This window comes from Falco peregrinus, chromosome 7, assembly GCF_023634155.1.
Source record: "Falco peregrinus isolate bFalPer1 chromosome 7, bFalPer1.pri, whole genome shotgun sequence".
NCBI lineage: Eukaryota > Metazoa > Chordata > Aves > Falconiformes > Falconidae > Falco > Falco peregrinus.
Genome location: NC_073727.1, coordinates 52,072,474 through 52,085,269, shown reverse-complemented (window position 1 = coordinate 52,085,269; position 12,796 = coordinate 52,072,474). Strand labels below are relative to the sequence as shown.

Here is a 12,796-nt window from a genome sequence, read left to right as displayed (position 1 = left end):
AAAAAAAAAAAACCCAAACATCACAAGACTATAGTTTGCAGAAATTGCAGTGGATGGGGCTTTGAGCAACCTGTTCTAGCAGAAGGTGTCCCTGCCCATGGCAAGGGGTTGGAACCAGATGATCTTTAAGGTCCCTTGCAATCCATTCCAACTTTTCTGTGGTTCTATGAAATGGTTCTGCCACCTACACCTACTTCCAGCCACTACTGACACCAAAAAGCCAAACAGATCCTGAGTAGATCAGTTTAAATCAATTGGACAATAAAAGGTCCCATAGAAAATCCTGTCTGAAGCAGCCATATTAGTCCTAACAGAGAGGCATGTAAACAACTTGTAATTGCCAGAGACTTCACTGCTTCGTTTTAAAGTATTCAGATATTGAGAGGAGACGCAGAAGTATGAAGTGCTAACATAAGCAGTAATTAAGAGAGTAGTCAACAGCTTTGAGATAGTTGGCTGTTAACTGCCAGTATTGTAGTTTGGCAACATTTAACTTTTTTATTGTTATTTTTCATAGATTGGGTTCTACAATGCTGTAGCCATCCCATGTTACACCACACTTGCACAGATATTTCCTCCAACTGGGCCACTACTCCGAGCATGCAGGTGAGTAAATGTACAAGTTTTTGCATAGCATGTAGCTTGGTTAAAGAAAAAAAAACACCATGATTTACAAGTTTGGCTGGAAAAACAGACTTTTAATTTTAGAATTTGCATGCAGATAAACAGGGTTACGCATCTCACATTAATCTGTGCAGAAATCCAGAGGTAATAACCACTGGCTGGGACTATCCAGTGCAGATCTACAGACACAGCTGATTAAATGCATTTGACCCCAAAAGCATTTAGAGGGAAAGAGGTTCAGTGCTTATGTATCCTTATCTAGGCTGGTTCAGTGCAATTTCCCTCTGTGTCCTTTTTACTTCAACATAGTTCTCACAACTAAGATTGGCTAGAATTCTGTTTCATTAAAAAACCATGGGTTTGCATGTGGTTTTATTTAATGTCAGAACATTTTTTATTAAAAAGCAGAGAAGTAAAGATCCCTGGAATATTCAGTAATTGGGAGCATAAGGATAGTACCACTGGGATTTGGGAGAAGCAAATGTAATGTTTTCCTATCAGTCAGCTGGCATGTAGCTTGGGATCTTCTGGAGAAGAGGCAATGGTCCTTAGCCAACTGGTTGCTTGTACCCTGGAATGATCATGAAACTCTTTGTAGGTAGTTCTGTCCAATAATTATATCCTGAACCTTAGCAATCTTTCCTGACAAAACTTATGTTGAAACCAGCATACTTCATGAAAATGTTCCAGTTTCAGGTTAATCGGTATTCCCTAAAGAAAAACAGTTGGTTCATAAAGTGCCACCAATCTTTAGTCACATCCAGGGAAAAGAGGCCCGTTTTCTATGCTCTTGCTAAGACTTTTCTCATAATCTTTATTTTTTCTCCTGTGGTCCTTTTTCTAGCTTGCATTGAACTTTTTCTTTGTCCTGTCTGGCAGATCTACCAAGTCTGTCACTTTCCTGATCTTGTGGATTAAATGACCTGTGTGAAGTGACAGAAGGGTGCCCACTATATACAAAATACTGTGAAATTTAAGGTAGTGGTTAGCAAGTAATTTCCTTTGCACCCAGACAGTATTTCATGTAGCTATGAGAAGAATATGTAGGTCTGTACCAGTGGGACAATGGACTATCTTACGAGAAGCAGTGAATATCTATCTGGGAGCCATCATTAATAGTCAGCTGCCTCTAAGGTCCCACTGCTGGGCATGGCTCTGCAACCCTTAGGTGGATTTGGAGGGGAATATTAAGTAGGATTAGAGACTATACCTCTGCAGTTGTTACATTAATGGGGCTACAGATGGAATCCTGTTTAGTGTCTGTGCTTTAAGAAGAGTGGATAAAGACACAAGCAAATAAGAAAAGATTAAGAAAGAGCTTAAAGAATGTTTTGAGAGCTTATAGTGAGAGACTAAAAAATCTGACATGATGTATTTAGTTTATCCAAGAGAATTACTTTTTCAAAATCTGTGACAGTCTCCATAGTATGTGTTCTGAGTAGAACAAGTTCATTAATTTAGCAGGCAAAGACTACTTGAAGCCCAAATGTTCAAACAAGGAATATGGTGAATATGTCTTTTTTTAAAAAAAAAAAAAAAATCTTTTGGAATTTTGTCAATTGAAGATCTTAAACCGGAGCTAGGTATAGTTCTAAAAAGAGAAAGGTAAAAAGGATACAGGCCTGAGGCACAGTTACTGTGATAAAATTACTAAGGCCTGTCTTTTCCAGGAGACCGGGCTAGGTGATCCTTCTGTTAGTGTCTTTTGTCCTTAGAAGCTATGAAAGTAACAATATCTGGTAAATAATAGGCTGTAATTTGTTATCCTAAATTGAGTAACATGGAAGTATTCATAAGTGCATATTTTAGTGATTCCATCAGTTACAAGATAGCATTAAACACTTGTCCAGTTTCAAAATGCTGTGGAGTGTGTTACTATCATAATGGTATTAAAGTCTAAATCCTGTTTTGGAAGTCAGAGCTACAGCATGGGGTAGGAACATGTACTCCCCGGGCCATGTTGACCTAATATATACATGTTGGTAGTGTGATTATTGAATAATGTGTATGCTGATAAATAAAGAAGTGTTGCTTTCAGTGTGAAGTCAGAGAACATGAAGTAAATTACAGAACCACTTGTAATCCTTTCAGTCTCTGCAAGGTTGTGATGCTTTACAACTGCTTTACTGAGAGGTAGTCTGAGTTCTTGGAAGTTTTCTAACTCTTTGTAATCCTTGCTTGAATGCATGTTGCGTCAGCTGTATTGATGGCTGAAAGCTAAATGATCGGTTTTTCAATCCATGTAACTGGAACACAGATTGTACTTTGCATAACCATGTTGTCAGTCAGAGTTTTATACCCACTATATATTTAATGGGTATATGTACTATTGACTATAATACCTACCATTAGAAAGGCAGTAATGCTCTCATGAGTGTTTCCAGTGACCTGTCTCTACTCAAGCTAATAAATATTGTCAAACTGCTTTATATATGTGAAAATTTTTATTTCTTTTGTATTACTTGTCAACAGCTGGGTGTACTTTTACTCCCCAAATCAGTATTTATATGCTTTTCACATGAAAATCTCTTGCAGAGTCTGTATGACTAATAAAGTAACCTCAGCGCTGGATGTCAGGAAAGTTCTGGCACTAGCACAATCAAATGGGAGGTTTATATTTGGGTTTATATTTACTGTAGAACAAGTTGTGTAAGCCTGCCAGTACCTTTGGTAAGAAGCATTGTTACTCCACTTAATGGGAACTGAGGTGCAGAGAGTCTAGGATGAGCACTTAAGACTGCATGGTGTCTTTTTCAGGAGCAGCGTTCTGGGAAGACCCATATCTTTTGTTTTCTAGCCATACGGATATCCATATGAGGCTTATTGGCAAAAGTGGCTTGTAATACCTCACAGTCCATCTTTCAGTACTCAGCTGAGGAGTTTTAAAGTTGAATTGCAGAGTGTCAAGAACCCACATGCATATGGGTTCTAGATGAAAGATTCTCCATGATTCTAAAGATCAAGCATGGACATATTTTCAACAGTGGGTGTCTCTGCAAAAGGCATGATGTCTGAAGTAAAAGCAATCAGACTGGTGGCAGAGATTATATGAACTTTTTCTATTCTAGAAATTATGTTTATTGTTTGGAGTTCTAATTATAGTTATAATACTGATACTTCTGAAAGCTATACTGCCACAGCCTCCAGACTGGGCACAGCTCTGTACAGACACAGCTCCTCACCTTGTTCTTATACATTCCTTAATTCAGATTGCACTGATGCAGAACTGGAGCATAGGTGTGTGGATGGGGTGTAAAATCTCCGTAAGACTAAAGAGCTTCCTGAAAATCCACACCCTGGCATAAAGTCTTCTGAGGAGCGGTTTGATAGTTTTAGCTTAGCCTTGAGATTACCTTCTGCTGTCTGTTTGAGGGGGTTGAGGAGGAAGTGTTGAGAGTTCAGACTAGGAGATGCAGAGTAGGAAATCAAGAACTTAGATCTAATTTCAACTCCCCAGTTACTAAAAATGTATGTTATTGCAGGGTTTAGGTTACTCCAGAGTGTTGCAAATAGCTGATTTCGCACTAGACTGTTTTTTTCCTTTAGTTTTGACAGGTAACTTATTCAGTGTGAGGAGAGGAATACAGCCTCGTTCCTGTCTGGTATTGCCTCAGTTGCTGACTGAACTGATTTTGATATCACCCCCTCACCAGCAGTGCCTCGTTCTTGGAACACAGTGTTTAAACTGCTGCATCCTTGAGTTGTTTGGAAGGCAGACACCAGCTGCAAATAATAGCAGCAGAAGCAGCCAAGGCAGCATGTCAGCATCAAGGTTTTTATTTTGAGAGCCTCTGGGCATTTATTCCAGACACTCAGGAGCCAGGGCTTCATTGGGAGCACAAAGGCAAATGAATCATATTATCTAAATCTTTTAAAAACAACAAAACAAAAAAGTATCAGTCACTGATTTCTCTGAGGTAAAGTAGCAGCAAAGAATCTAGAAGTTTTTCTAGTCCTGTAATTTATTCCACATTTTTAAAATACTCTTTTGTCATTCATTGTAGATCAAAACTACCAGCTACCTGTGTTACAGTGTTCAGAGTAAGTCCTATGTGTGTTTTGTAGCACACGCACTCAGTAGGCCTGCCAAAGTGGCAAATCTATGACAGTATATTTATTTTGAGGATGAGGGGAGGTGATTATTTTTTTTTCTCTTTATTTCAGACCCAATAATTTTAAACAAATTTCCATGTGCTTTCAGGTTTCTCAATTATTGATGAAACTGGTATAATTTAAAAATATTTTGGCTGCAATCCTTCTCATTACTTTCCCAATTTCAGGAAAAGGACCTAGAAATAGTGACAGTTTGATTTTGATAACCCTTATTGCCTGATTGTGTGAGCTGAGATTCAGCACATATTAGTGCTGGCTTCATGACTTCCAGTTGGCCTGGAGCACTGGCAGAGCAGGTTTCCATCTGTCTGCAGAAAATGGTGTAGGTGTTACCCTAGAGCAGGGGTCCTCAATCTTTTTAACCAGGGGGCCGGCGCACGGATGAAGTGGCAGGAGGCCATCTGCGGCTGCTTGGTTTCCCCCCCAAACTGCCGGCGGGGGGCAGGGGGGGTCTGTAAATACGGGGGGGGGGGGGGCGGCAGATTGAGGACCCTGGGGGGCCATATCCAGCCCACGGGCCGTAGTTTGAGGACCCCTGACATAGAGGGCACTAGCTTTCTGTGACAGGCTCCATCAGGTCCTGCCTTCCCTCATCCCCAGAAAATGCCACATTTTTTCTAACCCCTTCACTGCACTTTCAGCTCATTGCTGTCTTATCAACTGTTTTGGCAAAGCTGTGACATAAAAATCAGAAGAGCTCTGCAACATAAATTCCAGTGTAATACGATAATATGACACGTAGCACTTTTTACCATCCTGTTTGTTTACTGAAGACATCTAAGACCTGTTGTTTTAGTAACTAGGTATCTGATAGTGAGAAGTTGTGCTTGCTTGCTTTCTCTGTATTGGAAGACCGAATGCTAGATTTGGCCTCGGGTTGCAAGCAAGTATTGTCTGCTGTTGGATATCATCAGCATAGAATTCCAAGTCACTGGAGTGGTACTAGTGTACCACAAGTAAGATGATGGGTCTGTACTCCCTTCAGATCATCAGAACATCACCAGCTTGATTCCTCATCATTTTATGTCTTGTGAACCAAACTTTGGACTGGGGGGTTGGCCAGGCTGTGACACTAAAAAAACTTTCTGTCTCAGGGAAGTTACTCTTTAAATGTAGCAGCTTGCACTACTTTTTAAATGTGCTAGCTTGACAGTATGATCACCATAATAGTAATAGAAAGTTGATACTATGATGTTGGCACACGTCATTTTATAGAGCCCATGTGCAGGAGTTTAAGAAGGCTTAATGTGCTTCTGTGGTTTCCAGGGAAGGAAGTTTCCTGGCAAAAGTCCTGATTTCTGTGGTGGTTTTGAAAAGGGCCAAAGTACACTGTGGTAAAATCCCTGAAGTCTGAAGTGAGGAAGGCTGCTTGTGTCCAGACTGCTGTTTCAGTCTTTGCAGATGTGTCTCTCTTGGGTCACAGCTGGGTTTTCTCTGCAGCCATGAGGGCTAGAAATCTGTAATGGAATCAGGTGCTGCCTGTAGCTGCAGGGCTCATTCTGGGGAAGGTATACTGTAGGCTTATATATAGTCTACACCTGTATGAGCCACACAGAATTAGAAAATAGAATAACTGAAGGTAAAGGCTGAAATAATCGAAAGATGATAAAATCTTGATGACAGTTACCAATATAAAGCATAAAGCTAAATCTCAAATTATAGTACAACAGACAGTATTGTTAGGAAGAAATCCTGGTAAACTTATGTACTGTGCTTTACCTCTGACTTCTTTGCATCTCTAGGGACAATCTCAACCAATGGGAGAAAGTAACAAGAGGTGAGGAAGCCTCCATATGGATTCCCTCCCAGTCCCTCGCTCCTGGGACCTCAGATTCACTTCCTGTGAAGATCGATGACTGAACAGCAGCAACAGATTGCTTGAACCTGAAAAGCATCCCTGCTTATTTTGGGGGTTTTTAGTTTTGGTTCATTTTTATTTGGGGAATAAAAAAAAAAAAAGAGAGAGAAAAAAAAGGAAAAAGAAAAGCTACAGAATGCTAAGAAGTAGATCTGCCTAGGAAGGTAACACTCATGGAGTTACCTCAGCTAAATGACTCTGGCAGCCAATCTCCTGATCTACACTAGTGACACAACATCAACAGAGGGAAAATGACAACCCAGATGTTTTGGAGTCAGCTATCAAAAGAGAACTTACAACTTGTGAATATAAAAGACTGGCCTTATCTCATGGGCTACATTGCTGAGGCCTTAATTTAAAACTGATGGGGGGGCAGGGAGGGGGGCAGAATAAAATCTTAGGGGGTACTTCTAAATTGTATCTTTCTAGTAAGGGTTTCAATGGTACTTTTATTATACCGTCCTGTGGCTGGCTTTAACACCAGTGTCACTTGGGAGTTCTTGGCTATAAATAGAACAATATACCCATTGCTATTGTGAATGTTTATGTGTGATCTACTTGTAATCAGTTTGAATTCCAGCAGAATCCTTGGAGGCTATCATTCATGCTTAGGTTACAGTGAATTCTCTTGCTGCAAACTAAAGGAAAACCAACATTCGGGTTAAAGTTTCAAAGTACTTCATCAAGCATCATGATGCAAATTATCTGTCACTTACATGGCAAACGTTGAAAGAACTAGTGATGGTGCTTTGTTCTTCAGAATAGTTTATAAAGCTAGACAACTCCTCCCTTTAAACACTGGAAGTACTGGATATTTATCTCTGATATGAGAGAGTTTCAGGTTGGAGTTTTTGTATCCATAGTGACAGAAGTATCAGATTAAAATTTAAATGTGACAGCAAAGATTTCCTTGCCTAGCTCACAATTAAGTAAAGTCATAATTTTTATTTCTACCTGCTGAGTTGTATTTTAAAAGGTATTGGAGACATACCCGAGGTATGCTATCTGCTGGGAACAAAAGCTTTGTCAGAAAAGTCAGGTCTGATAAGAGGGATGGTGGTACCATCACAATAAATCAAAAATGTTTTTGTATTGACTAGCTTTTGTGTCGCACAGTAACACTGCATGTCTTCTGCTGCTCTTTTCCCCCATCCTGAGATGAGTGAAATTACAAAAATTCTCCATTTGTCTGTTTGCTTTTTTTCCCCTAGTACAGAAAAATTTCCAGGGCTTAGAACGGCCTTTCTTAGTGAAAGAATAGCTGACTGAAGAAAAGTACGCTAAAATAGTGTGTTTACAGTTCTGTGCTGACTTAGGCTTCAGCCTTACAAACCTCTGCACAGACTTTAAGACCTTGCATTTAATGCCACTCTTTTAAATTTAGTGCAATTTTGCAGAGTATGTTTCAACAACACTTAATTTGCCTTCATCTTTCCCTCAAAAATAATGAGGAAAAAAATCTTCATATTGATCCGTACAGTAGGTGAAAACACAGGCTTTGCATACCTTTCACATACAGCCTATACTGCATTATATGCTTTTTCACAGGTCATATACTTTTGCAGTTGTTCCATGATAACATGGCCATTTGTGTAACTTTAACAATTAATAGGGTCTTAAAGACAGAACACAGGTTCTCTTTTTCCATCTCATGTCTGTTGAGCTGTGTTGCTCTAATAAGCATGCCATTGTATGGGTTTCATGTAAATTACTTGGACTCTTGAGTTTTGCCTTCTGTTATGGTCGAGCACATACCAGTATCTGTACATGTGTACAGTATGTGATAAATAATTGCATAATGTAAATGCACCTAAGCCTTTGCAGTACATAGATATCCCAGAGGCTGAGAATTCAATATGAAGTTACCTTATTTGTATGGAACAGATTACCTAGCAGCAACCCCATAATTTTTTTCTGTTTGCTTTACCAATTCTAAGTGCAGAAATTCATTGTTAACCACAGCAAATTAGTTTGGCATTTTTTTAAAAATGGCAGGAAACACACCAAAGTAGAATGAATAGTATCTCATGCTGTGTCCTCTGCTTTAATCCTTAGCAGTTCTGTTTTAAGTAAATCATGCAGATGCAGCCTTTCATCTGCTGAGTACTTGAGACGCAATCCATGGTTCCTAATTTACATGGAAATTATCCAAATCCACAGTGACTACAAAAATACTCTCTACAATTCAGGTACCCCAGCAACTGGATGGGTAGTTTTTCCTTCATGGGTTAAGTATAATTGCTGTTATTCTCCCTCTTTGAATGCTGATATTACAAGCATTGCAAAAATATTGCTTGCCATTCTGTTTCTGTGTGTATGTTAAGCTTTTAATCCATCTTTTACTCATTGACAGTGAAGGTAACTTCGCTAGTTCTGTTACTTACCATTCAAAATATTTGGCAGTATCACATAACTTATATTTTGAAGGTTATAAGTACTGATACAAAACATGGTTCCCTAGCAAATCTGTCAAATTGTCAGTAATTTGTTCTATTAATGTCTCAAGTCAATCAGGTATTGTTTCTAATATAGAACTATCCAAACCACGTAATATATATGTTTGCTATAGTACAATGTCCATTAGAATTAAAAATTATGGTGTCAATATTTGTGGTTTGGTTTGTTTCCCTGGTGTGTAAAAGGAGAGAGGTCATGACAAAAATGTTACTCTCTGTTAGCACCTAGACAAAAAAAAAAAAAAAGCGCCATGATGGGCTGTATTTTCTAAGCAAATTTAGTCTGCCTCAGCATTTACAGAGTGAAGATTCAGATATGGGTTGTTTGGTTGGTTGGGTTTTTTTTGTAGGAGCAGACTTATACCCGTGCTTCCAAATTAAAAAACACCAAAAATTAAAACTCTGAAGCTGCATTTGAATTTCATGGCTTAAGTTCATGTTGAGATTTGACTATTACAAATTCCGAATGGAACTCACAGATAGTGTAAGACATCTAGGTCTGTAAGGCATCTTAAATTAAATCACCAAAAGCCATTCTTCCTTGCATTTTTATCCTGCTAAAGCTGATTTTCCCAAGATCAATAAGAATGTATAAAAACCCTAACAGATCTCTCCTTTCCTAGAAGTGTTAGACTTTATACTCCCAGAACTGCATTATGTTTGTTGACAATTCCAATTGCTTTTCCCTTCTAAGCCCAGTAAAGGTAAAAATGCTGAAGCTGTATCTGAGCATTTCTAATCTATTATGAAATCATGCCTGGAAGGTATGCACTAAGTGAGAAAAGTAGTTGACATAGCATGTTCCTCATCTGAGGTGTTGCATATTTTATTACAGTGCTGATAGAAACTGCACTGTTATAATTACTCTGTGAATTTTGTTCCATAGTGCAACGTTCTGCTGTAATGGTTCAACTCATGGCAGTATTATTATTTTTTTTATAAGTGACCATTATAGAAATGCAATAGATTTTTTTAGTAAGTATGCGATAAAACATATTTACATTGGAGAGGACATGCAGTGTGGATTTCATCTTTGTATGTAGCACAGACTTCTGGCATGTGTTTAAACTTAGAACAGTGTGATCAGTTTGCTGTGACTGCATTTAGAATATTTTGTGTTAAAATTGTAGGGATAGCAAGTAACTATTCATGTTAAAAAAATAGATTGTTAGATGCTCAAAACAATTATGACCCTCTTGAAATAATGCATTTGCCTCAAACACTGTGATACAGAAACAGTTCTGTGAAGCGAAACAATTAATTTACTCATTCTAAACACAGAAAAGGCTTTCTGCACACTACTACAAGGAAGTTCATGTTCAAACTTTAAGTTATATACCCCAATCTAGCAAAGGCACATCATAACTCCTGTTTTGCTTTTTGACCAAAAACTGTGCTCGATTGTAATACGGGTGTATACTCTGTCAAACAACCTAAAATAACAGACTGCTTTCTAGGGTAGATCAAACTGATTTGTAGAGTAGTTTCATATATATTCAAAATTCAGGTTGGGCTGTTATGTGAAGAAGAAAGAACTTCAAGGTAACAACATTCAACTTTACTACAGTTAGTGAGCTGAAAAAATTGTTTTATATATATATATATTTACACACACATATATATATATATGATACATATAAAATATCTTTGTAAAAAAACAAAAATATGCAAGTGCAATAATTTAAAGAGGTCTTAACTTTGCATTTATAAATTATAAATACTGTACATGGTGTGTAATTTTTTTCATGTATTCATTTGCAGTCTTTGTATTTAAAAAACAAACCTAAACCTTTACTATTACGTTTGTACAATAGAACAGTAAGCATTTATTATGATACAGTTAAGTTGTAAATAAATTCACAAACCAAACAGCCAGTACATATGCATATATGGGTGTCCTATTGTGAAACCTGGTTTTGCTTTTACTGCTGGCTTTAGCACAGCAAGACTACTTCTGTGGATATGTAATTATACATATAAATATATGTATGATACATAAAATATATTTAGAAATGTTCATAATTTTAATTGATATATCTATACATATACTTTGGTGTGAATATTACTGAATACAGAGTTTTTTAATATTATTTTTCACGTTTATTTTTGCTATTATTGGGAGTGGAAGTGAGGGATGGGAAAGTGTGTGTGTTTGTGTATATGTGTGTTTATACCACAAGTAAACCACAGGAGAAAGGGATTCAAAACATAACAGAATCCTTTAAAAAGGTGGTGCCTGATTTTCCATGTAATTGCAGTTTATGGATTATGATGTGTTTTCGCAACATGAAAGTTCATTCTTTTTTAAAAGAAAAAAAATGTATATTTTATCACCTATTGCAAGTTCACATTGTCACAAACTGCAAAGGGATCCACTTTCCTGTTTGCCCTCCTGCTGGCAGAGAGCTCACCTTGCTGTTGACAGATACTTCTACACAAATCGTTGCTTTGCCACTGTCAAATGGCAGTACAGCTGATGCAGAATCATTTGTTACATTTTGGGAATTATGGACATGCTCAGATGCTGAATTGTAAAAAAAAGTAGTCCTGCAGCCGAATTTTAAGGCTTTGACAGATGGCAGTACCCTGAAAAGATGAGGTAGATTCAGGGAACCGTAAAGCACAATTTTGAACACATCAGCAGATATTTATAAAATAGGTGAAAAAAATGAGGGGGGAAAAAAAATCCTGTGTATTTACCCACCTAATACATTGATTTGTTTCAAAGATCTCTTGCACTGTTCATGTTCGGTAAACAGGGTAGTTGCTGTTCATAGACCTCAGTGGCCTTGTGTCTATGGCTCTGCATGATCCTTCCATGCTCTAAAATGTTTGGCCTGGGATAGAGCGTTCAACCTGAGCTCTGTCTCTGGTTCTCAGCATGGTCTCCAAATGTTCCTGGTCTCCCTCCACATGAAGGAACTCAGCATTGCTAGGACAACTTCACCAGGAACAGGTTTCCAAGACAACTCTTTTGGTCTAAGTACTACATAAAGTTGTCAAAAACATATTTTTACAAAATAAACTTGGGTTTGTGCTGTTGCGGCCACCCCTTCCAGAAAGCTCTGTTTGCTGCAGGGGACATGCTGCTCGGGCTAACTTGTGTGATGAAACAGAAACTGCACTGACATTTAATGCATACTTTTAGCTTTTTAAGGTTTGAGAGAGAGGCAATAAAAGGAGAATGTTTCTGTAGATACTATTAACTTGGTCCTTTCCACCTGTTTTGCTGTTGTTGGCAAGGAACTGTAGGGTGAAGTCAATTAATGACTTTCTGGCCAAGCTTTTAAAATTGGTGGCTGTCAGTCACATGCCTTTTCGTATTTTTCTGCTTGTCATGCAGACTTAGCTCTTGTAGCACAGCATGCTGTGTTGCCATTGATGGTCACTGACCAGTTAGTATGCTTTCTTTAAGATTGTTAGCCCTTTATTATTGAAAAAACATCATCAGAGACTAATAAAAACCAGCCACTGAATACATTCCTTTGCAGATACTGGAAAATATAAATGTAAAAACACTTTTAACAAGCTCATTGAAGGGAGGAAAGGAGCATTTGTGTTGGTTTTGAGGAACTTTGAATTAGGCTTATGTGGATGTATCCAAGTGCTCTGTGAAATCCTGTGCTCATTTGAGTCAATTGTAAGGGGAAAGAGACTTAAATTGATTTCACCTGTTCAATAAGTGTTGGAGATTACTTTGTTTTACTTATTTTGCTGAAGACAATTACTAAGGAGAAATTCCCCT

At 38.0% G+C, this 12,796-nt stretch overlaps 1 protein-coding gene across 1 annotated transcript in view; it reads left to right on the top strand.

The window, feature by feature from the left end:
* The window catches only part of PDE10A (phosphodiesterase 10A), a 194,356-nt gene extending 183,215 nt beyond the window's left edge, over positions 1 to 11,141 (top strand). Inside the window, exons 21-22 of the mRNA XM_005230878.4 lie at positions 518 to 606; positions 6,480 to 11,141. Of these exons, the coding sequence (XP_005230935.3) occupies positions 518 to 606; positions 6,480 to 6,597 (207 nt within the window). The 3' untranslated portion in view covers positions 6,598 to 11,141. The remainder of the gene's footprint in view (positions 1 to 517; positions 607 to 6,479) is intronic.
* Positions 11,142 to 12,796: the final 1,655 nt, after the last annotated feature.